Source organism: Crotalus tigris, unplaced genomic scaffold (assembly GCF_016545835.1).
Source record: "Crotalus tigris isolate CLP2741 ecotype Arizona unplaced genomic scaffold, ASM1654583v1 scf7180000018101.4720394464:4744507, whole genome shotgun sequence".
NCBI classification, from domain to species: domain Eukaryota; kingdom Metazoa; phylum Chordata; class Lepidosauria; order Squamata; family Viperidae; genus Crotalus; species Crotalus tigris.
The window spans coordinates 807,522-835,513 of record NW_024096823.1 but is presented as its reverse complement, the minus strand read 5'-3'; the positions used below and the strand labels follow the sequence as shown (position 1 = coordinate 835,513).

The 27,992-nt window shown below is 44.3% G+C and overlaps 1 protein-coding gene across 11 annotated transcripts in view; it reads right to left on the bottom strand.

The window, feature by feature from the left end:
* Positions 1-27,148, bottom strand: part of SP1 (Sp1 transcription factor) — a 44,215-nt gene extending 17,067 nt beyond the window's left edge. The window contains exons 1-3 of one of the 11 annotated variants that reach the window (XM_039347759.1): positions 27,029-27,148; positions 24,542-24,630; positions 22,518-23,940 (exon numbers count right to left, since the gene is read on the bottom strand). In XM_039347759.1, coding sequence (XP_039203693.1) covers positions 22,518-23,940; positions 24,542-24,630; positions 27,029-27,035 — 1,519 coding nt within the window. In that variant the 5' untranslated portion in view covers positions 27,036-27,148. Of the gene's footprint in view, positions 1-22,517; positions 23,941-24,541; positions 24,631-25,334; positions 26,254-26,335; positions 26,377-26,587; positions 26,814-26,884; positions 26,912-27,028 lie in introns of those variants that run through there. The other 10 variants (XM_039347764.1, XM_039347754.1, XM_039347755.1 and 7 more) reach the window with 10 other exon arrangements.
* Between the last annotated feature and the right edge of the window lie 844 nt (positions 27,149-27,992).

Here is a 27,992-nt window from a genome sequence, read left to right as displayed (position 1 = left end):
TCACCTTCAACTAGCATCGAGATAGATTCTGATATGGCCTCAGATCAGTCTCCAAATGAATTTCACTTGATTCCTCAAATAGTAGAATAAAATGGAAATAAGATGGGGGACTGGATTGTATCATTTCAGAGGGGAAGCGTGGCAATCTACACTTCTGAATGTTCATGATGTTTAAGAAAAGCTAGAACAACCAACTGATGTCGTTAAAAAGTACACCGTGCTTTTTGTTTACTCTTGATTTCAGCCAACAAATCAAGAAGCTAAATCCTAAAAAGGTTTGCTCTGTAGAGCAGCGGTCCCCAACCTTTACCGGCCTGGTCTGGTGTGGGTGTGTCAGAAGCAGGTGCATGCGCACGCTCAGCTCCATTTGTGCAAGAGGTGCATGGGGGCGCGCACCCTCCACTCAAACAAATGGAACTTCAGTGGAGCTTGGCGTCCATGCTTGTCTGCCACTCGCGTGAGTGGAGCTTCATGTGTGCGGGCTTGCCCATTTCTCCCATGGCCCAGTTTCAAACAGGTGGTGGCCCGGTAGTGGGCTGAAGCCCAGGGGTTGGGGACCGCTGGCATAGAGCCTCTACCCCAGTGTTTCTCAACCTTGACAATTTTAAGGCATGTGGACTTCAGCTCCCAGAATTCCACAGTTCTGGGAGCTGAAGTCCACATGCCTTAAAATTGTCAAGGTTGAGAAACACTGCTCTACACAGCTCTATCTTGTATACCAATTATGCCTTTCCTAGATTAGAAGGCCCTGCTCACTTTCACCATGCTTTGGTCATCTCTTGTTTGAACTACAGCAATGGACTCTACCTTTGGCTGTTCACGAAGACCACCTAAAAACTCCAGCTGATCCAGAAGGCAGCACTTTGGGACGCTGCTTGATGATTCTGCATAAACTGCTGCTTTGAGAGCTGCCCTGGTTTGCTTGCAGGTGTATTATTGCGCTCTCTGAATCTTTTGAACGAGAGGCTAAAGAGACGCAGCGTTAACCTGAAGAGCCAGAAGGCAAACAGAAGCTTCAGGCAGCTTTGGGAGGTAATAAGCTTGAGCAGGTGGGACCTGATTCAAATCATGAGAGGATAGATTGTGGCAGGGCACCTAGCCCAAGAATATAGCAGTGGAGCAAAGGTAAAACAGCACACCTGCTGTACCAGCACCTGGGCTATGTAAGAACAGTTTTGGGGCCTTTATACATCTCTGACTCTGGACCCATGTTCCTGTCATTCTTGACCCTTGCTTTGCACTCAAACCTCAGTTTGATACTCAGATCAGTTTGTATAGTTCTTTGATGCTAAGACCTTGGGCTATCATGGATAATGCTTGCAGCTCCACCTCTGCCTTTATCCTGCTATCACCAGACACAGGACTGGGTACAACTAAAGTTGTTGGATGTTACCATTAAAGGTCAACATGGCTTAAGACCCAAGTAAGTGCTAGCACTGTGAAGAAAAGGCTCCATTTGGGTTCCTATCTCTACAGAATGTCATCTGCAACAGACATTGTCAGTCACTGCCTCTCTTTCCTGGAATAACTTTACACTGGAGATCATCTTGGTGCCAATTTTCTTGGCATGGTGAAAATACCTCTTTTTTGGTGAGCCTTCAGTTATTATGTGTTGAAATTGCTGCCTCCTGCAGAGAGAATATTTATTTTGGTTGTTCCCTCCAGACTTGGTGATATTTATTTAGATAGTTTAATATTTGTGCTATGCTCTGAAGAGCTCAGAGATGACAAACAAATGAATTCTAATAATAAATACATGAATCATCTTTATAAAAGTAGTAAGATTGTTGGCTAAAACCATTAACTACGCAATTCTATGGCATGTCACCTGCATGCTTTGCTCAGTTTAAAAGTACTGCTCACTTGCAGCGTGCATTTCAGGAATATTAGATTGTGTACAAAAGAGAAAAGGGAATTAGAGAACAATTAGTCTGATTTTGACAAGTTCAACTAGTCAGCGGGGAGGGGGTCGCAACCTTTACACATTAGGATGAAGCCACAATTTGGCATGATCTGTGAAAGAGTAAAAGAGAGAAGCAACCTGGAATTAAGGAGAAACTTCCTGACAGTGAGGACAATTAACCAGTGGAACAGCTTGCCTCCAGAAATCATGAGCACCTCATCACTAGAGATTTTTAAGAAGAGGCTAGACAGTCACTTGCCTGAGATGATATAGGTTCTCCTGCTTGAGTGGGGGGCTGGACTAGAAGACCTCCAAGGTCCCTTCCAGCTCTAGTCTATTCAAAACTAGTCACACAGATTCATGTTCATCCTATGAGACACAAGCAGATCTGAAGCAGTCCTCAAATGGTTTAGCTCAAATTCCCATTTGTTCAGTTGTTTGCTTAAATACATAAATGCTATCAACTTTTCTTTGCAAGGAGTGGCAGTAGGTGTTATACCACGAGTCATCTTTGTTTTCAAATACAACAAATATGGTTGACTCAGTTCAGGAATGCAATCTTTTGATTTAGTTACTGGGCATTTTATCTATGTGAAGGGCTAGGTTTAGTTTTCAAGCTCTGCATTATGATATAGCTCAGGCAGAGATCTTCCTTGTTTCTTTACAGCAAGTATATCTTTAAAAACCTGTTTATTTTAATTTCCTTACAGATAAAGTTGTGATGTTACTAAGAAGTAATCTATATTGCTAACATCATAGTTAAAAGAATCTTAGGATTCTTTTTACTCCTAAACTGCATTTCTATTTTTAAAAAGATTTTTAACCCACCTTTTTCATAAACAAATCAAGGTGGCAAGCATGCCTAATACTCCTTCCTCCTCCTATTTCCTCCTGGACAACATCCTGTCAGGTGAGTTGGGCTGAGAGTGACTGGACAAAAGTCACCCAGATAGCTTTCATACCTAAAGCAGGATTAAAACTCAGTCTCCTGGTTTCTAGGCCAACACCCCACATTATCTTGGAAGACGTATAGTCTTTCTCAGTGCTTTTTTTTCTTTAAAAAAAAAAAAAAGGGTGCCGGAACTCACACACGTCATACAACCCGCCTTCCCTACTCTATAAGGTTCCATCCAAAAAAGGTACCGGAACTCCGTTCTGGGCATTCTATCAGAAAAAAAAGCCCTGCTCTTTCTTACTGCAGGATATCACTTGTCGACTGCTGCACACTTACCAAAATACAGGGGCAAGAAACAAACAACAAATGAATTGTGCTATCTATACAAACCACCACATATCTTATTCCTATTCCCAATAATGTCATATAAATGAAAGTAAGGAATATTTTTCATCTCTTATTTGCCATTATTAAACAAGGTTAAGTGAGACATGCCTGATTTTTTTGGGGGGGGGGGCACAATTTTAAAAGAATCGCTGAAGTTGTTAAGTGAATCACGTAGTCAATAAGTGAATTCAAATTCCCCTATTGACTTTGCTTGTCAGAAACTGGCTGGGAAGTTTGCAAATAGTGATCACATGACCCCAGGGTGCTGCAACAGTCATAAATACATGCCAATCACCACACACTTGAATTTGCATTATGTTACCATGGGGATGTTGTGACAGTCCTAAGTGTGATGGCCAGCTGGAAGCTATTTTTTTTTCGGCGCTGTTCTAAATTTGAATGGTCACTAACGAATGTATGCTTTATCATTTCTCCACACAACTATATCACTGAGAGAGGTTTGGGGCCATTAATGTGCCAGTGAGCCCAGACTATGAACTACTGACTGGTTCTCTGGTCTGCAGCTGGATTAAAATGCATTGGAGCTCAGGTGGAAAATAACACAATGAGAGCATCCTTGTACGACAGAATGAAAATTATACTTCAACTGAGGAAGATCATGCTAAAAAGCAGCCAAGAAAAGGGACTGAGGCTGGATAACCAGAATATTTAATTAAGTAAGATACTTTTATTTCTTTTTTGGCTAAATCAATATAAGAAACTGATCTTGTTAAGTGCTAATATTTAATAGAGCTGTGCAGGCTTACAAAATGATTCAGAATACCTCTGCTATTCATTAAAGGTTCACACCTTTGGTTACACTTCTGTGCAAGCTCTAAAAAAAAAGCTACTTTAATTAATCAAATCTTTAAAATAGCAGATCTTTATTACAAACTCTTAAAGCTTGTACAGGCTTGAACAGAAAAAAAATGTTTTAATAAAGAGAGGAGAGTAGTAGGCTGATGTTGAAGCTGAAGCTCTTCTTCCAAATTATTTCCAAAACATGGAGAGCCCCCTTATATTTAATAAGCTGGGAGTAAAAATCCAATCTAATGCTCATGCTTTTAATATTGAACAAAAATCTCTGTGCTGAATTAACTTATTAAATAACAATTTTTGTACAATCATTTTGTAAGTAAACTGATTAATGGGGGTGGGGAGAACCCCATTCACAATCCCAAAGTATCAACTAGGACAGGGTAGGCAACCTTGGCCCTTTTATGACTCGTGGACTCCAACTCCCAGAATTCCTGAACCAGCCATGCTGAGGGGAAAGGGAGAGGTTTCCATGCTGAGCCATGCTGGCTCAGGAATTCTGGGAGTTGAAGTCCACGAGTCATAAGAGAGTCAAGGTTGTCTACCCCTGAACTAGGATGTGCAGCAGTGTGAATTTTGAAAGTAAAAAGCTGAACTGGAGCACTCTGGTAGAAACACAAAGATGTCTGCAGCATCTTAAATCAAAAATGCTTTTTCCCCAGGATTAGGGGCTTGGCCCTCCACAGCAGTTGCACAATATGGGAAATGTTTGGCTTCAGAAGGTTCAAAGTCCCTTTCTTCCTTCAAATCTGAAATGTTGCACAGCTTTATTATTGATGTCATTTGCATCAGTTAAATAACTACTAGTCACCTCAACTATAAGCCATCCCCTTTCATAAACTAAATTACAAGACAAAAAGCCCAAACAATGGGTACATCTGGGCCAATAGCCTCTTTCAAAATCTAAACCAGCGGCTCTCAACCTGTGGGTCGGGACCCCATTTGGGGTCAAACGACCATTTCACGGGGGTCGCCAAACAACACAGTCCGCCATTTTTTCCCCTTTTCCTTAGCTGTGCTACTCCCTTTTATTCTATTGGCTTTTGAAAGCCAATAGAATAGACTCTTTTGGATAGAGTCTAATTCTATTGGCTTTCAAAAGCCAATAGGAATTGTCCAGGCTGTCTCTGCCCTGCTGAGCCCGCCAAAAGTTCCATTCTGCAAACGGTGCTGCAAGTTGTCTGCAGCGAAGGCGAGCTGTCTGGAAGTTTCCCTGCTGAGCAACTACTAAAAATGTCAGTAAAAGAGGGCCAGGGGTGGGAGGTGGGAGGCCGGCGGGCGCAGGGAGGGTTGCTGGTGCGCGTGGGGCCCAGCGGGTGCCTTACCTCCCTTGGGCTGGGCCACCTGGTGGCCCAGCCGGTAGTCAGCCTGCGCCGTCTCTGCTGCTTGCCAGCTACGCCTCAGCCACCGCAGGGGACGGCACCACGCATGCGCGGTGCTCCCGGGCAGGGAAAGTCCTCGACTTACGACCGGTTGGGTAGTCCTCAACTTACGACCGGTTGGGGGTCGCGGCATTAAAAAGGTTGAGAACCACTGATCTAAACCTTTGTGCGGGGCATTCCCAAAAAATGGGTGCTTCCAGAATGGATATGGCTGACCACAAAATATCCTATACCACAGGCAAAATCAGTACTAAGAGATACACTTGCATACAGTTTTATTAAAACTTTTTTTAAAAAAAAAATACAAATTTTAAAAAAGAAAAAGAAAAGTAATAGGTGAAAAAACAGCAAAGAAAGAAAAAAAAGGGCAAGGCTTCTGGTCTTAACAACAGCCATATTTGTATTTTACCTTCAGGTTACATTATAATTTTCTTCCCTCCATAGTCTACCCTTTCTAATCATCAAACACATAAATCACTTTTTTTCCCCAGCAAAAAGTCCATAAGGGGTTTCCAGTCAGTAATAAATGTAGTTATTAGATACAAATCATTTTTTAAAAATAGCATTGTGATTTAGGTATGATACAGATGAATTGCTGGAAATACAGATTATGCTTGAGCCCGATGCTTTACTCACTTTCCAGTAGTATGTTTTGTGTTTAAAAAAACATTCAAAAACATTTGAAGAGAGTTTGGTGAGTGCCAAGAATTGTGCATACTGTTGCACTGTGGTGCTACCACTTTGGGGAGCCAAGATATTTGCTATCCTCTCCAGACAGCCCTTCATTTTTACCACTGGTGATGGTAATAGCCAGTCAGCTTCTTAAGAATGGCAACCCAGATTAAAGGTCACCCACACACAAGATTAAGATCAACAGAAATGAGGAGGATGTAACCACTAACTTATCTTCCTCCTTTATTATGGAAAACTGAGAGGCTATAAGAGGCAGCCACAAAAAGCTGCTGATTTGGATGACAACCTTCTTGAATAGATAAAGCAATTTGGACTCAAAGCAAGATAATGGCAACTAGAAACGTTTAAGGAATGTTTGGAACAATGTAAGATTCCTAGTGTCTGGCGAAAGGCTAAGGTGATAGCAGTTTTAAAACCAGGTAAAGAGGCCAATAACCCTAAAGAACGACCATCCAATTTCTCTCTTACGCCATACCTACAAAATCTTTGAAAGAATGATATAAAATCGCCTCAGTGTAGCTGTAGAACCCCTTCTCCAGCACAGGAAATGGAGAATCCACCAATGGGTTTGCTCTGTCTTCCTGCCCTTGAGATCAAATCAGCCAAACTTGTCACACCCCCTTGCTGGGTAGGAGAACCCAGTCTTGACTTTGACTATTCAGTACTGCACCAGATTTGACCAATGCCCTGGCCGTATCAAAGGTGGACGAAGCCTCGGCTCCTTTCCTGTCCTCGTCTGCAGTATCAGAAAATATGGCTGAGGCGCTACAGACAGAGGACAGGAGATGGGAACTGACCTTCCGCAGAACTCACCAGGCGGCGCGTGGGCGATAAAAATGGCCACTTGCGCTTCCTTCTTTGTCAGGATCTCTCTCCTCTGGCTCCGCCAACTTCAGGCCAGGCTCCCTCCAGAGGACATACGAACTCACCAAGATCTGAGTAAGCTGGTTGCAGCGACAGAGTATGTTCTCTGACGCAACCTTGCAGTCGGCCAGATTTTCCTCAGGTCCTTAGTATCCAATGTCACAGCACGTCAGATGCTATGGCTTAAACATTGGCAAGCCAACGCCAAATCCAAGCGGCGTCTGGCTGCGGCCCCTTATCAAGGAAGCCACCTATTTGGAGAGGCCCTGGATCCTTATTAGACAGAAAATAAGGACAAGCAGAAGGTCATGACTCACCTCAACAGGTGGACTGACAGGCGCGCTAACCCATACACCCACATGCAGTCCTTTCGACCAGGAACAGGCTCAGGAGCCTCACAGCCTCCCCGTCCCTTCGCGGCCAGACAGGACCGTCTGTACGACACATCAGATTTCAGACCCAGGCAACACCAGAACAAATGGCCCTTTTGAGGGGGAGGTCGCCCCTTCAGGAGATCTAAGTGACTCTCGGGCTGTCCCTCCCATAGGTGGCAGGCTATCCCTCTTCTTCCATCAGTGGGAGCTCACCACCACAGACTCCTGGATCCTACAAACCATCCAATTCGGCCTGTCCCTGGAATTTGGGTCCAGCCCACCAGGGTGCTTCGTCCCCTATCCCCAGTCACAGAATTCAATCAAACGGAGTCTCAGGTAAGAGGCCATACATCATCTTCTATATATCAGGGCCATAGAACCGGTGCTGACTGGTCAGCAGGGAGGGGGATTCTACTCCATCCTCTTTGTAGTTCCCAAGGCCTCGGGAGGATGGAGGGCGATTCTAGACCTCAAGGGTCCTAATTCCCACATTGCATACTGGAAATTCAAAATGCAAACGCTCCAGTCCACCTTAGGGAGCATCAGGAAAGGAGACTTCCTGATGTCCATAGACCTCACGGAAGCATATCTCCACATCCCCATTCTTCCTGACCACTGGCGGTATCTCAGGTTCTGTTATATAGGCTGTCACTTCCAGTACAGGACCCTCCCATTTGGCCTCTTCTCGGCTCCCAGGGTGTTCACCAAGATCCTTGCGGTGCTCGCTGAACACCTAAGGCTGGTGCCAGTACGCATTCAATGCTACCTGGACGACATTCTTATCCAGTTGTCCTCCTTTCGGGCGGCCCAGTCGGACCTGAGCTTGTCAATCCAGGTCCTCCAACAGCACGGGTTCTCGGTGAACTTCCTAAAGAGTCAGACAATTCCCTCGACCCAGCTCTCACACCTGGGTGCCATCATAAACACGGTCAATTGTCTGATCTATCTATCCCAAGAGCGTCGGGACAGTATCCGGGACCTAGCACTCAAGGTGTGCAGGGACCGCATCGTATCACTGGCCCTACTTTCCCAGCTCCTGGGGAAGATGGTTTCTTGCACTGCCGTAGTCCCTTGGCCCAGACTCCATTCAAGGAATCTTCAATGGTTTCTACTCCCTTTCCAGTGGTTGGGCGTTAGCTCGTCCAACCAACAGGTAAAGGTTCCTGCTCAAACCCTGAAATCCCTCCGTTGGTGGTTCTCGCCATTGGTAACCAGAGGGTCACTATTCAAGGAACCCGTCCATCTTACACTTACAACGGACACCAGTATGTTTGGCTGGGGAGTGCACTTCCGGTCTCAGTTCGCGCAAGGCTGTTGGTCCTGCGCAGATGTGAGACACAACATCAACTGGTTGGAGCTCAGAGCCATACACCTGGCCCTCTGCCACTTCCGCAACAAGGAAGTGGCGGACAATGTGGCAGCAAAAGCCCACATGAATCGGCAAGCGGTACCCGGTCCAGGTCCCTCAGGGCTGAGGCCCAGTTACTGGGCTCCTGGGCAGGGACCAATCTTTCCTCCCTCAGGGCCAAGCACATCTCGGGGGAGGCAAACCGACAAGCGGACTTTCTAAGCAGGTCGACCGTGGATCACTCCGAATGGAGCCTGCATCCGGATCTCTTCGCAGAGATGTCGCAACGATTCGGACAACCGGTCCTCGTTTTGTTCGCTTCGCCAGCGAATGCCCAACTCCCGAGATTCTTTTCCCAGTTCCCATCTCCAAGGGCAGAGGGAGCGGATGCCCTTTGAGCCCCATGGCCGGGGGTGTGTCTGCTCTACACATTTTCTGCTCTCCCGCTGATCCAAGCAGTCATTCGCAAACTGCTACAAGAACGAGCGGAGGTAATCTTCGTGGCCCTGTACTGGCCTTGGAGACCCTGGTTCGCCGACCTGGTGAACCTCTCCCACTCTCCCCCTTGGAAGATCCCACCGGATCGTGCATCTCTCCACCAGGGGGTTCTATGACACCCGGAACCCCAATGGCAACAGTTAGCCGCCTAGCACTTGAACGGCGGATCATGACCCAGGAGTTGTTCTCGGCTAGAGTGATTTCCATGATTCAGGCATCTCGCCAGCCGGCGACCAATCACATCTATGACTCCACATGGAGGAATTTTTGCCATTGGTGCAAAAGGCAGCAACTGCTTATCTCGGATTTGGCAATTCCACAGATCTTAGAATACTTCCTAGATGGCCTTGATAAGGGCTTAGCCCCTAATACCATCCATAGGCAGGTTGCGGCCTTATCAACCTTACTTACCTGTGCCAATTCGGTCCCTTTGCCCAGCATCCCAGGATATGCGGCTTTCTCAAGGGCGCCACCAACACTAAGCCACCACACAGGTATCCCTCTTGGGAATTACCTCGGGTCCTACGGGCCCTCACCAGACCATTTGAGCCTCTCACAACTAGTGCTCTACGGTCCTTATCCCACAAGGTCGCCTTCCTGGTCGCTATCACGTCAGCCAGGCGCATTTCTGAGCTGGCGCACTTTCGGTCAGGGATGACCTCTGTATCTTCCACCAGGACCGGGTGGTCCTTTGATTGGATCCACATTCTTCCCCAAGGTCAACTCTCTTTTTCATAGGGCCCAGGAGATTGTTTTGCCGGACTTTTGTCCCAATTCTTCCCATGACTTGGAGCGGCAGTGGCACACACTGGACGTCCACAAGGCACTACGCTGATACATCAAGCGAACGGCATCCTTTCGCAAGTCCGAGGCCCTCTTCGTTTCTTTTCACACTGCCTCCCTGGGACATAAGTGTCTGCCTCCACTATAGGCAGGTGGGTCAGGGCCTGCATTGCAGAGGCATACCAGTTGTTTTCCCTGCCAGCTCCAAGTCGTGTCATGGCTCATCCCACTCGCAGTGCTGTGACCTCTGCGGCACGGGCCACTCAGGCATCCATCGAAGAGATTTGTAGGGCTGCGACATGGTCTTCACCTTCCCCATTTGTTAAACATTATAAAATAGACTGCTTTGTTTCCGCGGATGCCTCCTTTGGTCGGAGGGTCCTTCAGCAAGTGGTGTCTGGGGATGCGGACCCGGCCTTATCTGTTTCCCTCCCATTGGGACAGTGAGGCTTTGGTATGTCCCATTGGTGGATTCTCCATCTCCTGTACTGGAGAAGGGTAGTTGTCTTACCTGAACGCCTTTTCTCAGTACGGAGATGGAGAATCCACTCCCACCCTTAGGTCCGTAATGCCAGGGTTAGGGGTCTGAGAGCCAACACCTTGGACTGTCGTCAGCTGCTTTCACCCTCGTCAAGACTGGGTTCTCCTAGCCCAGCAGGGGGCATGACAAGTTTGGCTGACTTGGTCTCAAGGGCAAGAAGACAGAGCAAACCCATTGGTGGATTCTCCATCTCCGTGCTGAGAAAAGGCGTTCAGGTAAGACAACGCCCCTTCTCGTACTGCAACAGGCTGAATTTCACCCTGAAAAAGTTGTACCACACAGATCCTGAATTTAACTTGGTATATCAAAGATGGATCCCAAAAGGACAATGTAACAGGAACTATCTTTCATAGATCTCACGGCCACATGGTATCATCTACCTTAGAAGACTGAAGCAGGAAGTTTATGATATGACTAAAGATTTTAAATTACAAACACCATCAGGAATCTGCTTCAGAGCTGTATGCATTTTGTAGAGTTCCAGGGAAGGCGAAATAGATGGAGGAACCCAAGGAACGGCTTTGCCACAGGTTTAGAGTATTGGCTCCAACTCTTTTAATATTTACACCAATGATTAGCCGCACCATGAAGGTAATAACAAGTACATGTATGCTGACAACTGAGCAATGGCTGTACAAGGGAGAAACATTTGAGGAGGTTGAACAACAGAGCTGGATCGATGCTATTGTGATAACCAGTTAAGACCAAATCCAGCAAAAACTCAGGTACTGCCTTCCATCTTTGCAATAAGCAGACTGATATAAAGCTGCATATTATATGGAAAGGGACATTACTGGAGCATTGCCACAGCCCTAAGAATTTAGGTGATCACACTAGATAGGGCCCTATCATATAAGCACCATTGTACCAACACTAAGCTGGAGGTCAGTGGATGAAATAACATCCTCAGGAAATGAGTGAGCTCTACCTGGGGTGCCATACCAAGGGTCCTTAGGACAATAGCTCTGGCTCTTTGCTACTCAGCAGAATACGCCTGCCCAGTCTGGTATGAATCAGCCCTCACTGGGAAAGTAGATATTGCTCTAAAAGAAGCTAGTACAGGCATGTCAAACTTGCAATGTCATGTGACATCGTGCAATGTATCACGACTTTTTCGCCACTGCCACCAATGGGGTAGGCACGGCTTCGGCATGATGCGTCCAGCCCGCAAGCCAGCAGTTTGACATGCCTGGGCTAGTAGAATTATTACTGGATGCTTTAAATCTACCTCACTAGGTAAAATCTACCACCTAGCCAGCATTGCTCCATTTGCTGTTCACAGAGAAGCAGCAGCCTACACAGAGAGGCTTAAATCATCTATTACCTAGGCAACAACCTCTCTATGACCTATAACAGTGATGGTGAACCTATGGCACGCCTGCCAGAGGCGGCACTCGGAGCTCTCTTTGTGGGCATACATGCCATTGCCCCAGCCTCGCCTCCCCCGACAACCCCCTCACCAGTAGCCCCCCTGGAGGAGTCTCCCCTGACTGTGGCCAATGCGGAGCAGCGGAGCCAAGGACATGGCAGCCAGGCAGTGTAAACAAGACTCTGTCCTCACGCCCCATCATGCACAGTTGATGCTGCAGGGCGCGGGCAGAGGCCGTGGCCATGGCACTGCTGGGCAATCTGTGGCGAGCCCTGGGGGCAGGGGGGACGGTGTGGGGGCATGGCAGGGAGTGGAGCAGGGGCAGGGCCAGTTTTTGGGCACTCAGTCTCTAAAAGGTTCGCCATAACTGGCCTACAACCAGCTCATCAGAGATTAAAATCCAGGAAAAACTTCCTTAGGTCGACGGAAGACTTCGAAGAATTTGAAAGCAGAGTGGCCCTATGGAAAGTAACGAAGAACTAACATTGGATGAAATCAATGGAGAAAGCTGGCACCTGGGTCTGATGAAAGCTGGGAAATATTGAAATCATTGTTGCACGGGTACAACAAGATCCAGAGACACCCTGAACAAATGGGGCTATCTGGTGTCTTCTGCCCTTTGCAATTATGGTGACATGCGGACAACAACACATATATATATTTGCTGTTTGTGTCCAGTGTACACTTGAGGACCTCATGGCAGCAGGAGAGAAGACAATGTTGCTAGTTTCTGGGCAAGATTTGTTCAACTTATACATATTTTAATTTTGTATTTTATATTTTAAATGTTATGTTGTATAGTATGCCTTATTTTAATTGTGATGTGTCTGACTCGAGTAAACAATTTTTACCACATAGAACTTGGTGTAAATTATCAGTAAAGGGGTGATTATGGAGGGGCACAATAGTTTCATGTTTAGTTCAGTTTGTACAACAAGGAAACACGACAAGGTTTAGCATTTTTTAATGTTGTTCTCTTGGTACGTTGATCTACAGTTCCAATCATTCTAAACCAGTATGACTAGGGAACTATAGGAATTCTAGTTCAACAGAACCTGAGGACATCGGTTCAAGAAAAGCTATAATAGATGCAAAAAAACCACCCTACACAACAACACTACTTGTTTTCTTTTCTCTTAGCCAAAGTGGTAGCTTGAAGCTTTTTCTCACTCTTCTTCTCCAGAAAATCTGGACTAACAACTTTATTAGGGGACATAATTGTATCCATTAGAGCAGCGGTTCTCAACCTATGGGTCGCGACCCCATTTGGAGTCGATCGACCATTTTTCAGGGGTCGCCAAAGAAGGCGATCCGCCATTTTGTCCGTTCAGGGGGTGGCGCCGCGCATGCGCGCTGTGCACGGGGGCGGTGCCGCGCATGCGCAGAACGTTTGTGTGACGGGGGTCGCCGTCACACAAACGTTGAGAACCGCTGCACTAGAGAAACACTTAATTGCACCCAAGGTTCACATTCAAATGCCACTTTAGCTTTCAAAACCAAACTTCAACATTAAAGGAATCAAACGTCCAAATACAAACATTAAATATGCAAAACAGCGTGGCTTTATCTAAGTGTTTTTGCTATGAGCATAATGATACAACTTCTGCTGAACATCATACTGAATATTTGTACAAAGAACTGAGAGAGCAAAGCTGTCTAGGAGGCTAGACTAGTTCCATACACAAATACTCTTAACTCTTTTTACACGCACAAGCGTCTTGTGCATTAAGGGGAGGCAAGAACCCAGCATCTCACCAAAAAGTAAAACAACAAAATTGGTCATCCCTTCACCAAACATATCTGCATTTACAGGTTAAATATTTTTCAAAACGAGACTCCGCCAATGAATTTCTACAAATTGGAGTGCTAGAAAGAATCATCAAGGGGAATCATAACTCCTTTGCATTGCTAGATTCATGAGGTATGTAGAAATTGCATATTTCAACATTTATTTCATGGAGCAAAAGAGTTTTTTAAAAAAATAAGTTATATAGACGTAAGTTGATGGTAGAGGGAAATACAGAACATTTATGGTCTCCCTGCCCATATTTAACTGCTTCTGTTGATAAAATACCAATTATACATTTCCAAGACATGTAGTTACCCAGGACCTTTGCTCATTACTCAGTGAATGTTTTTTCTTATTAACAGACTGATCAAAAATACCAAACAAGTTTCTACTACAAACCATTTGTATTTATTTGTTCAGTTCAGGTTTGCCTTTTATTGGGATTGCTCCTCTTCTCATTTATTATAGTACAAACCAGAAAAAGCTTAAACAGCTAAGCAGGCTGAACTCCAATTCAAAGGGAAAGCCAAAATAATATTTACACTCGAATGAGAACTTATAAAATGGGATAGAATCAGTCAAACTCAATTTAAAGGATCAGTCATTAACTTTAGGTACTATAATCACGTGTAACCTAAAAACTAGATAACTTAACATGAAATTATCTAGAAATATTCTTTAATCTCTATATTTAATAATTAATACATAATAATGTATACAACAATACATACAACAAAGTCTTGAATGTGCGTATATCTCTGTTCTACCAATGTCTCTTTCCTAACAATTAAAAAGGACAAAAGGCAAGAAAATACCCAATCCATCTAAAAAAATTATTCTAGCTGTATCATTAAATCAGGGTTTATCAGCACATGGTAGCTCTTTAAACTCTTAAGCCAGATATGTCAAACACAAGGCCCGGGGGGGCCAGATGTGGCCCGCGAAGTGGTTTCATGTGGCCCGCGAAGCCATCCTGGAAACGGTGAGGGAACGGCCCCTGTTGCCTTGGCCCTGGCCCAGGCTGGCCGGGACCCAATGTACAATTTTATGGTGGCCATCTATGCTGAAACGCATTCAGTCTTAGCTCCACAAGGCCATCTGGAAACAGCGAGGAACCAGCCCCTGCCACGTCGCCCCCCGTCCCCTGGGTGCCTACTGAGGAGGTATCACCTTTGTGAGGAATGAAGACATGCACCATCGCAGCTGGCCACTTCCAGGCGATGGTGAATTTCTTCATTCCTCACCAAGGGCGACACCTCCCCAGCTGCGTTTCTTGCCTGTTTCTCTTCCTCCCTCATCTCAAATATTTTCCCACCACTTTGTACTTAGGAAAGAAGGAAGGAAAAGAGAGGGAGGGTCTGAGGGAAGTCCTACCTTAGTCCTGCCCTGCTGCCCTTTCACCATCCCCTTGCCCCCTCTTCCTGGCCTATCCTGGGGGTCCCCCATTCTATTGCTAAGGAAGCTTTGGATACAAAGCCGGATCTCCTCCCATGGAGAGGGAATGGGCTCCCTCTGACTTTGCCCTCGTACCCATCATGAGCCACCTGGCTAAGGAGAGCAAGCACAGCAGCAGCAGCAGCAGCCTTGATGAGGAGGTAAGTGCACCTGGGCGCCCCTTGGGGAAGTGGGACTAGGCTTGGTGCTGCGGGTGCTCGAGGGCCAGGCTAGGTGTTTGACCTCTGCTGCTCAGGGCTCTGGGCAGCCCGCACCACCATCCAGCCCCCCCGCATGGCCTGAGAGGAACAGTGAGGCTCCTCCAGTGGACCATGCCTTGGCACTTGTCCTGGTCCCACCCTCTTCTGCCAGAGACCCTCAGATCTGTCCCACTCCTGCCCAGACCCCCACAGGCACCCTTGACGCAAACGATGTAGAGCTGGCCACGTCCACCCAGTAGGTTACACCCACCCAGCCCCCTGAGGGCAACTGCAATGCTGATGCGGCCCTCAATGGAATTGAGTTTGACACCCCTGTCTTAAGCTTTTAAAACTAAGTGAATGAAAAACCAAACTGAATATGACATTCAAGTTAAATAATTGATGTAAATTGGGACAAAAAATCCTAATTTCACTCATATGCTGATTGGGGCCTTCACTATAACTTAGTAAAGATATAGGACAGTGGTGGCGAACCTATGGCACGGGTACCAGAGGCGGCAGTCAGAGCCCTCTCTATGGGCACGCGCACCATTGCCCCAGTCCTAGGCCTTCAGCTGGGTTTTATAAAACCTTTTCGCTTTAGGCCTCCGCCGCCAGGTACAAAAAAAAGGTTCAATCAATCAGTCAATTTCAACTTCTCGCAGGGAAAAAAAAGATCTTGCAAAGTTGGAATTGATTGATTGATTGAAATTTTTAGTACCACACAATCTGCTGTTATCACTGCAGCCATGCCCACCCAATGGGCCACACCCACCCGGCACCCGACGATGCATAAGTGGGTTTTGGGTTGCAGTTTGGGCACTCGGTCTCTAAAAGGTTCACCATCACTGATATAGGATAAAGTACAGGAAAGTTTAAATGCCTTCCCTTAGGAGAAAATACTAGTAAATTGTGAGATTCTTTAACTTAGAAAAAAGCTAACTACAATAGTACTTTATATTACTATGGAAAAGTAGACAGGAAGAACTCTTTCTCAAAATATCAGAACCCGGGGTCATCCTACGCAGGAGCTTTAGAATAGACAAAATACTTCTTCAGAGAGTATATGACTAGCTGTGAAATTTATTACATTTATTATCCACTTATTAGATCAATATCCTGCTTTTATATAGAAGCATAACTAATGCTCCCATCCCATCCCTTATTTGTTCCGACAACAGTAGCCCTGTGAGATATGTGGGCTGATGGAGTGCAACTGGGCCCAAAGTTACTAAGTTAGCTATGGGTTGCTGAAATATATAAAAACACAGGCCTCCAGCTGCTTCTAGTCCCCTGACCAAACCCAAACTTTACTTTGGCTTCAATTGTTAATCAACCTTTTGCTTTAACAATAACCCTACCACTAAGTCAGATAAATCAACGATTTATTGTAACAGAAAGTGCCCCTTACTTCAGTTCAATTACTCAAAGGTTCCTCATCGGTCATTGTGCAAAAAAAAAAAAAAAAAAAAGTGAGCCAAGTAAAACAAAAGGCCCATTTCATCCAATAAGATTTTACACAAACATATTTTATATATTCCACTTCAAGGGAACTGAGATTTAAATATACATATTGTTATGTGTTTTATGCTTGCTTTAGAACATAGTAGAATTGGCTTCGGGAACTGTGAAAAATGGATTTGAGCATTACAGACTACAAGTTCCTATATTAGAGATTACAGCTACACGGTAAAGATAAATGTTTGAATTCCTCCCAATTATTCCCAGATAACTGGAATTATGTGCCACCACCCTGTTTTTATTCTACCCCCCCCCCCCGGAAAAAAACAGATCCTGAGGGTGTAGGGAAGCGAGGGTATAATGATTGAATCACTTAGTACTATAGACATGCTTGAACATTTAATTTTATTAAAATTTTGGAACACGGAAGAGCCACTGCTACCTTCAGTGGAAAATACAGAAGGGATATTTAAATGAACCATTAAAAGTTGCTCTAATGTGGAAATTTGGGCCATGTGGCAAGTTACAATCCAAAATATAATGTATGTATTGGCCTCATAGGCTTAAATATAGAAAGCAAAGTTCAAGGCTATATGAATGCAATGCTAAAGAATACAGAAGACTTTGAAAAAGATATTTTTGAAAAGAAATCACAGGTTTTATATTTCATTTTTATATTTTAAATAATAAGTTTAAATACCTTGTGATAAGATTTCTGAAATCTTTACTTTTAATTGTTTTTTTCTCTTATTCTTGATCTGCTAGAATTAGATAAATATAACTTTAATTTTAAATATAACTTTAAACCCACAAACGTGGAATTAATAGGGGCTAGAGAATTTCACTTTTGATTAAGAAACTGGACTATTTCAACCCTCAAATGATTTTTTTTTAAAAAAATCACAAATAACTAATAAACTTGTAATTATATCACTTTTAACTTCTCAACTTGAAAACCTGATACCAGTGTCCTGGAAAAAAAAAATCAGAGAATTGATTAATCCAAAATCATTAACAAGGCGTATATTTGTCTACCGTCAGCTTTGTCAAGAGATTTCAAAACCAAAAACCACTTATAAATATCACACTACAAAACACGATTCTTAAAAATAACTATTCTTTCTGGAGAAAACAGTAACTTAAGTCAGGCAATATTTAACCATCAACTCTAAAGTTCTCAAGTGCAGTTGGAGAACATAATATTTAAGTATCCCCCAAAATGAATGTAAAGTAGAAATTAAAACAAACAAAACAGGCTTTCCAAACAGAATTATTTTCACGGTCTTTATCAAATCTCTTTTTAAAAAACAGCACCAGGTTTTAAGTGCCAAAAGCAGGGGTGTCAAACTGCTGGCCCACGGGCCGGACGTGTCACCACGAAACCGCGCCCAACCCACTGCCGGCAATGGGGGAAAAGCTCAGATACGTTGCGTGACGTCACGAGTTTGACATGTCTGGCCAAGAGCTACTTTTAAAGAACAATGACACAAATCTATTGCATCATTCTTTATATCTTAAATGTGGAGTGTTTGCAACAAAGTATACTTTCTACTCACAAATACAGATAGTCCTCAATTTAGGACTACAATTGAGCCTCACATTTCTGTTGCTAAGTGAGACAGTTGCTAAGTGAGTTTTGCCCCATTTTACCTTTCTTGCCATAGCTGTTAAGTGAATCACTGCAGTTGTCAAGGGAATAATGGGGTTGTTAACTAAATCTAGCTTCCCCACTGAATTTGCTCGTCAGTAGGTCGCAAAAGGGTATCACATGACTGCAGGACACAGCAACCGTCATAAATGTGAGTCAGTTGCTCAGTTGCCAAATTTCTGAATTTTGTTCACATGACCATGGGGATGTTGCAGTGGTCATAAGTGTGAGTAACCATCATGAGTCCCTTGTTTCAGTGATGTTGTAACTTTAAATGGTCACTAAATGAACTGTTTTAAGTCGAGGACTACTTGTAGCTATTTTAAAGGGTAAATCTTTACGCTACTCTGAATGTTAAAGACATTTCAAAAATAAGATCATAGCTGTCCCATGTTTTAACTATTTATTTAAAATTATGCATGCCCTCTATTGCTGAGTTAAAACAATTAGTGCTATAGGGATCATCAGCATTTAATACTGGTACAATTACAGAATTATTAGTGGTCCTTAAGGAAAGGAGAAAAATTGCAGGACTTAGGCCACGGGTGTCAAACGCGATGATGTTACGTGATGTAGCATGACGTATAACGCCTTTTTTGCTTTTGTGGAGCTGGGGTGGGCATGGCCTGCGCGTGACGCATCTGGCCCGCAGGCTGCCAGATTGACACCCGACCTAGGCCAAAAACATAAGACATTCACAAAAATGCACATACTTTTCAAACTGAGCACTGCACCTGGCATTTAACTGATATGCCATCAACCACTCTCTCCAAAATGGGTAGGTCCATAATAAAGTGGGTGAGATCAAAGATTGCTGAAAACTTATTGAATAATATGATAGGGAGTTGTATGTCTGCCTTCAAGTCAGTGTTGTCTCCTAGCAACTGCCTGAACTAGTTGCCGCAGTTTTCTTGGCAAGGCTTTTCTGAAAGGATTTGCCATTACTTGCTTCTTAGGGCTGAGAGACAGGGACTGGCCCAAAATCCCCCAGCTGGTTTTGATCTAGTGGGTTGTTGTTTTTTTTTGGGGGGGGGGTTGTAGCCTGATGCTACAAATGACTACTGCACTAAAGTGGCTTTTCTACAAAGAGTAACTCAAATTAAAAATAACCATTTGGTGGCAACTACAGGCATATTGGGGCTTCAGCCAGGCCTTTGTGGATGATGTGGCTGTAACTGGGAAACCTTATACTTCAGAAGACCTTACAAGCCAACACTTTCTGGTTTCCAAGTCTGATTACAAAACGTTTTCTAAAAATTAGAAGGCTTAGAATATTTTTTCCTCCATTTTAAAAATGTAGAATTCACCACAAATAAAAGTCACTAGATTCCAAAACTATATAGTTTGATGCCTCACACACAAAAATTCATAGCTGAAGCTCACAATGTAACAACTATAATGTAATAGCAAGCTTCCTGACCCTCATCTTCTCAGTATTTATTGGATTTCTCATTCACTAATTCTTATCCAGGCTGGTCGGTTTGGAAACTGCTATAAAGTAAGCAAGTAAGCAAGAATGAATGACACCATACTGAATTTCATCCCTACATTCACAGAAGCAATAGAACTAGTAGCCACATCCCTGCAACAAATACATTGCAATGAAAAAGTCCAAAATTCTATACATGGTGAAAATGAGAAGCCCATATAACATTACATTTGCTTAATTGTATAAATCGTTGACTATCTGAGTATCAAATACTCTGATCAACAATATAAATTAAATATCTTCCTGCCCACACCCCATTTTGTTCTGAAAGGCAACTTTATTCTGTTATCCTCATCCACGCAAAATCTGCAACACAGTGAAGGGATGCCTAGCCTTTCAGTCACCCCACTTCAAACATTTTCAGTACAACACACAATGATTTAAAAGCACATTCTGTACCACTTTCACGGGTCAATAATTTCTTAACATTAAGAGATGTTTTTAGCCATTAAATTCATCTTATTTTAATTATCTAGCATCAGTGGGAGTTCCAATTTAGCATTGTAGAATAAAAACTTAGGTTGCCTATCCAGAAATTACCCTGAGATCAATGGCTCTTTTGAGTCAATGTGTATGCGTTATTTCCCTACTTCATTTAAATCAGGGGTTCTCAACCTTGGCAACTTTAAGACTTGTGGACTTTAACTCCCTGAGGAATTCTGGGAATTGAAGTCCACAAGTCTTAAAGTTGCCAAGGTTGAGAACCCCTGATTTAAATTATTTCTTGCATTTTCCTATCTTTTTTTCCCATTTTGTATGTGCAATCCTCAAATCACAAGAGTTTTACTTGTGTTTACTCTTCCACCCCCAGAATTACTGAATTAGGGAATCAGCAAAGCATAAACTATTTCAACTGAACTGTGCAAACTATGAACTCAATGATCTCTAATGGTTTAATCATCTTGTGTTACACTATGCAATAATAAAGACCAGAAGGGGGGAAAAAAGACCTCATATGATTAATGAACATTTTGCAGATCCAATCACTTGACATTTGGGAGAATACAACACCATAAGACCCTACAGACATAATATATTTTGTTCAGTCTTCTTTACTCTGATGTCCCTGGTGTTATGACTTTGACTCCAAGGGATTTGCCAGATAGGGATTCTGAAAGTCGTAATTCCAATACATTTGGAAGATAACTAGTTAAGAAAGGCTACAACAGATCCCAGAGGACCTGTTTTTTCAATTTCTCACATCCACCATTCACGCAATCCTTTCAGATATTCACATATGGGAGGCAAATGTATAGAAGCTGCTGCCTAACGGGCCTTATTCTATATGGCTGCAATAATATGTGTCACAACGTTACAGCCTTAAAATTTGTTCCATATGTTTCATCCAACTGGGAAGGTGTATGACAGTTAGATTAGCAGATGCCAATCTAGCCCTCTATGCAGGTTACTACACACACTACACCAAATGAATTTTGAGGCTCCATACATAAATCGGGGATTGGCCACACAGTGCACAAGGTTGCCATAGTATACTGTACGTGGTCCCTCCACCAGTTGACGTTGATAGGATCCTAAACCTTTATGAAAATTTAATATTTAAACATTTTCTTTGAAGTGGCCAAAATCTCATGGAATTACCCCAAGACAAGCAAAGTGGGAGCCTTCTGGCACATTGGCACAAGACCTTATTTCAAAATGGTTCTGGGATCAATTAGCTTTTCTACATACAGTACCTAATCATGCTAGATGACTAACTCTTCACATAAGTGATAAATAGAACACAGTGACAGTCAGTTACCATTCATACCGTGAATGGCCATCTAAATCCAGCTTGAACATTATTTCCTAGTAAAATAGAGCACAGGTTTTTTTTCCCCTACTTCTGCTCTAAGGACCCAACAGGAGCATATAATATTATAACTGACAGTTCTTGAAGAATTTTTTTTTTTAAAAAGAATTTTTTTAAAAAGAATTATTTTTTTAAAAAAAATACAGTAGCTATTACAGATATATCTCTTCACTATACAGGTAGTCCTTGACTTACGACCAACATTTCTGTTGTTAAGTGAGACATTTGTTAAGTGAGTTTTGCCCCCATTTTACGATTTTCTTGCCACAATCGCTAAGTGAATCACTTGCAGCTGATAAGTTAGTAATATGGTTGTAAAGTGAATCTGGCTTCCCCATTGATTTTTCTGGTCAAAAGGTTGCAAAAAGTGATCACATGACCTTGAGACACGGCAACAATCGTTAAGTATGAACCAACTGTCTAGCATCTGAATTTTGATCACATGATCATGGGGACACTGCAAAGGTCATAAGTGTGAAAAATGGTCACAAGTCACTTTTTTCAGTGTCGTTGTAATTTTAAATGGTCACTAAACGAACAGTTGTAAGTCAAGGACTACCTATACTTTTAAAGTTCTTAAGGCAGTCCCTTCAGCTTTTGACAGATTCATATAACCTTAAAAGAAAAATCTGAAAAGCCTGTTATTTGACACGAAAATTTTAAGAACCAGAAATGCGGGTTTTAGCTTGTTTTTTTCATGTCTAGCCTTCAGTATGCATTCTTTATCTTCCAATTTATTCCTTCCGTGATGAAAACTTTTGTTTTAATAGCAATTTAAAGTGAACAACATACATGGAAACCAACAACAGGCACTACGGAAACCTCCTACTTACCAGTGGCATTGGCTATGGTGAGAGGAAGCCCTTGCAGCTGGTGAACCTGGATGCCAGATCCCAGGGCCCCAAGGTTGATGGTCTGAAGGCCTGGTACGGAAGATAGCTGAGCAGCATTTACAGTGACTGTGCCGCTGGGTAGAGAGGCGGAAGCTATTGGTGTGAGTGTTGTGCTGGTGCTCCCAGTTTGCCCCAGGGACACCCCCTGTACGGGAGCCAAAGCGATTGTCTGAGCTTGCGGATTCTGGACCTGAAGATTCTGAAGTTGAATAGTTTGCCAGCTGACCTGTCCATTTGGCCCTACAGTGGGCGTTCGAATAAAGATTGGACCAGTGTTGGGGAGTGCCTGGATCTGCAGGTTCTGCAGAGCATCTTGGGTAAAGGTCTGGCTGCCTTGCCCTCCCTGAACAAGTTGAGGCTGCACCAGGATCTGCTGTTGGTGCTGGTGTTGGTTTTGATCAATATCTTTCTGTTGTCCTTGTTGGACCGCAACCCCTGCAACCTGCACGGCGTCGGCATTCTGATTGCTGTTCGTCCTCTGTGGTGTCTGCACCTGAACATTTGTTCCCACGCTGCCGCTAGTAGAAAAATTCATGATGCCCAAATTACTTGTGGTGGTAGTGGTGCTGTAGTTGTTAGCATTGGTGAAAAAAGAGACAGTACTGGCTTGAGTCGCGGCCACGCTGGAGGAACTGATTGAAACTGGTTGAGAGTTATTCTCTGGAGAGCTAGAATTGCTTAGAGTGACTGACTGAGACGTGGGGGCCAAACTGGCAGCAAGGCTGTTAACAGGCAATAAGGTGATATTGCCGTTCAAAGCCAGTGGGACGTTAGTGACATATTGTGTTTGCCCTGAGAGAGTATTTACTCCCTGAATGGGGACGGCCTGCTGCAAAAGATTTGGCATGGCAGCCAAGATATTGCCTGTGCCAGACCTGTTTGTAATGAGCTGCTGGTTAGTTCCTGGAATTATTTGCAGCTGGCCAGAGGCATCTTGCTGGACACTAACTTGAGTGGGAGCAGTGGCAAACTGCAACTGTTGACCATCCACAGTTTGAAACTGGGGAATCACCTGATACTGAATATTAGGCAACATCCCTGATAACCCTGTCAGAACTTGCTGGTTCTGCATATTTGGGTTGGCAGCAACCACATACTGCCCAGTGGTGGCAGCTCGGTTTTTGGATGATGAATCGTTCTCTTCATTGCTGTTATTCCCCAGATCTTTGGGAGAATCGGAAGCTCCAGAAGCAGTGGAAATTATTTGCCAGCCATTTGCATTTTGGGAGATTTGAGTTGCAGCAGCAAGGTCCAGTTCACCTGAGCCTCCCTGTTGCCCCTGTAAACCATCAGAGTTCTCATTGGGAGATTCAATCCTGCTGCATGTGGCTGCTAGCAGGGCCAGAGGAGAAGGCTGAGACTCCTGTCAGGAAATAAACAATAAGAGAGGAGGAGTCAAGCATCTGGCCATCCCAGATGACCTTACAAAACAAGAACAAGGAGCACAAGAAAGCAGCCAATTAATAGATGATTTGCCAATCTCCTACAGCAGGGATTGTACACTCTGGTCTAACCAACATAAGACATCAACAACCAACGTCTAATGAAATACATTCCTCATCACTCAGGTTAGACTATTTTACTCAGAAATGTTTACTTTGAACTTGGGTTAAACAATTTTACACTCTAACTATCTTTCAGGAGGAAATACAAATTCCAACACTACTCACAGAAATACTAATAAAATTTTGATGAACCCATAATCTAACCTGTTTTGAATTTACTCACCCCTTTAACTCAAGAACCATAAGATTATTATTATCACTTTCCAAGTGTGACTTTAATTATAGAGGGTTGCAAAAATACTGAAGATTTTTTAAAACTGCAAAAATAAGTAATCCACCTTTTTCAAAGAGAAGAGAACGTTGCATCACCACATATATTAAAAACCAAAGGTATCTTTCTACTGCAAAATGTGATTCCCCCCCCCCAACCCATCTCTTCTTCTCAGAATTCTTACTTACCTGGGCCTCGCAGTTTCCTCCATCATTACTGCAGCTTTCATCCACCTTCTCAGTCTTGATAACAACCATGCCTTCTGAAATATCATGATCTGCATAGAAATTAGAGGACAAGAAAAAAGAATAAAAAAGAGTTAAATAAATAATATAAAGCATGTAGTTTTTCAAGAAGCAGGAGAAAGGCACAGAACTAATTTAGCATTAGATCCTCCCATGCTATGTAACATACTGTTCAGCAAGAGATCGCCAGCATTTTTGATTTATTTAAAAATACAGATTTAAAAATGAAGGCCTTCAGCAGACGCTAAGTAAAGTGGTATTGCCAAGTGGTATTACTGATAATACCAAGTAAAGCATTGTGATTATAGATTATGCACTTAGTGATAGCCTTTGGAGATACACACACACACATATATATACACAGATACACACACATATACATACACACACACAAAATATACATATACACATATTGCATTTAGAATTTGTCTTTAAAGTAAATCTAGCACCATAATGAACTACACCAAAGTTAAGATCTCTAAGAGGAAAAGTGGTAAAGAGAAAACAAAAATTAAAAGTGTCAATAAAGACACTGTAATCCAATGAGCAATTCAAATGTACCTACAAAAATCCTACGCTCACATTTTTAATAAATAGTGAACAAGCCAAGCCATCTTACATAACTGTTTAAAGAATGAGAAAAGATATACCACTCTCCAATCTAAAGGCCAAGATATACGGTAAGTACAACAAAAACTATGATTAAAATGTAAAGAACAACTTTGCATTAGCATACCGGATAAACTGTAGGCACTGCACATCAACAAATAAAAATAAAATGGGGCAGTGTGACCATCAAGAGTTGTTAAGACTAGGAATAAAATATCAAAAGAGGGTCTCTTATGAACAAATCAGATTTTACTATTAATTGCTACTATATACATTCACAACATTCATAAAAAGAAAACACCCCGGGAGAAGGAAGGTACTGATCAAAACTACTGCTACTAGGCGGATATGGGTATTGCATCATATTTACAGCCTCTTCCCTCACCCTGCACCGCCTTGGCGCCACTTCCTCACCCATGATGCAAAACCAACCGGATTTCAAGGTTCAGAAATACCCGAGATCTGTTTACAACTTTTTTTTTGTTTGCAGTGTCCCTAACAAGTGTCTTTCTGTGGTAGAAGTGGCTAGACGTCTTTAAAAACCTATGTCATGAAAATACTAGGTTTTCTCTGAAGCGTTGCTATTATTAAACAACAACAACAACAAAAACAGCTCCACTTCGGCAGCTCTCTTTTATAACTCCATCTCTGCATGACAGAGCAGTCCGGGGCTATGAAAGGGGCTCTCTGGGTAAAAGCAATGCAAAACGCATCGGATTGCTGGGAGGAAAGGGGAAGTAGTTACATGAGTCACTCCCAAGGGGCGTAGGAGTATGCAAACTTCTGACTTGCAGCTGGTTCAATACGGAGCTCTGCACCAAATGTACACAAAGCAAGGCCTGCCAAACATAACGATTTCCGAGTTTAAATTCCTCTTAAGTTTAAGGACTCTTTAACTAGTTTCCAGCCTCCCACGCGCCAATGTTCACAAAAACGTAGCCCGCCTCCCTTTGCGTCGGAATCTGAGAGAATCCCGGAGAGGGAGGAAAGAGGCCTAGCAAATCTGGAGTTGTTGCCCCTAAGGGGGGGGTTTGCCTTTTTCCTTCTTTTTTCCCTAAGAGCAGAGGCAAACCTACGGAAAAGTGGGTTTCTTCATATTTTGGGGCATGGTACCAAACAAGGCCTTACTTTTATCGTTTCTCAGAACTGCCTCCGGCCTTCCTGGAAGCGCCACGGCTCTCCGGAACTACGAATTTCGCCCCTTCCCCTCCCCCCCCCCCGCCACATGTAGTTGACGGCTTAACCAGGTTCAGCCGGGAGAAAGGCACTTTGCATATGGCCCGAAGCTCTCTCTCCTTGGCCTTTTGGAAGCTTTGAGGCGATGGAGCAAGGATTTCAAGAGTGGGGAGGAGGGGGGAGTCGTGGAATAGGGACACATACATACATACACACACACAGGGGCTTTTCTTTTTAACTTGCTACTTTCTCTCCTGCCTCCTTCTCCGGCATCGCCTGCGTTTCCCTCCCAACCTCGGGCAGCGCCACCCGAGAGAGGTAGACGGAGGATCCATCCGGCTCCGCCGCTTCTTTCCAGCGGAGAAATTCCAGCCCCCACCTGGTCCCGCCCGATCCTCCTCCTCCCTGAGGCGACTTGCCCTCCCATGGCCGCTTCCTCCACCCTCCATCGCAAGCCCCGCTCCCCTCCTCGGGGCCCCTCCCCCCAAAGGCTTCCCCTACCACGGCTCCTGGCTGGCTTCCCCTCCCCAGAATCGTTACCCCTCCCCCGTTCGGATCCCCCCGCCCGGGGGGCTGGGCGGGGCGGGGCGGGAAAAGGGAAAGAAGGCGGCGCCCCCCGCCCGGCCACGATGGTCCCTTCCTTACCGCTCATGTTGGCTGACGGGGAAGGCTAACCTAAGTGGTGCCGGAGGGGTGGGCGGGGCGGGGGCAGCGAAGTCGGTGACGAGGCAGCCTAACCCCACCGGTGACCGCCAAAGGGTTGGCGAAGGGAGGGAGCTGTGCCGACACGGCCCAAGCCCAGGAACACGCCTCCTGCCGTTCTGCCCAATCGCGAAGCCCGAAGGAAACTCCGGAAGGCCGTACTGCCAGTGAATGATGTGTCCTCCGACTATTCAAGCAAAGCAAGGCGGGGTTTGGCGCAGGAATGATGGGGGGGGTGAAGAAAATTGAAACAGATTACGAAGAGTTCGGTGGTGGCACCCCTTCCAGGAAACGCCTCTGAGGGATGCTCCACCCAATGGAGAGAGGTGGAGCTTTTGACCGAGAGTTCGAGTAACACGGGCGAGGAAAGGACGAAGAGACAGGAATAACTGACGTCGCGGTCTGCCAATCGGCTGTCGCGCGAAGTTTTCGGAAGCTTCACGCGTATGATGAAATCGTCCAATTTGACTCGTGACCGACCTGCTTGTAACCCAATCAGAGCTCAAGAAGGCCGCGCGAGGTTTCCATGAAAGAAAAGAAGGCGGAGACAGGGCAGGAAATTACATGCGCAATCAAGTAGTGAGGGAAAGATGCCTTTCGGAGTGATTAAGCGTTGAGCTGAAGGGCAGCAACAACAGGGAGGCGGAAACCTGCCTACTCCAATGAGGGACGCGGGCGGCCTTAAATTGGCCAATGGGGATGACGAAGCTCGTGGGCCTTAGCAAAAAGTGACGGATGTGGTGCCATTTTAGCTCGGATGTGAAAAGCGAGGTTCCGCTTTTGCCTCCATTTAATGAAGGTGTTGTGTAACGGCTAGTGACGCTTGAGCTTTTTTCTGGGAATTGGTGAAATGGGGTTGGCATCAGGCCACCGATTCAGTGGTTTCGCTAGAATTTCCCTCTCGTAC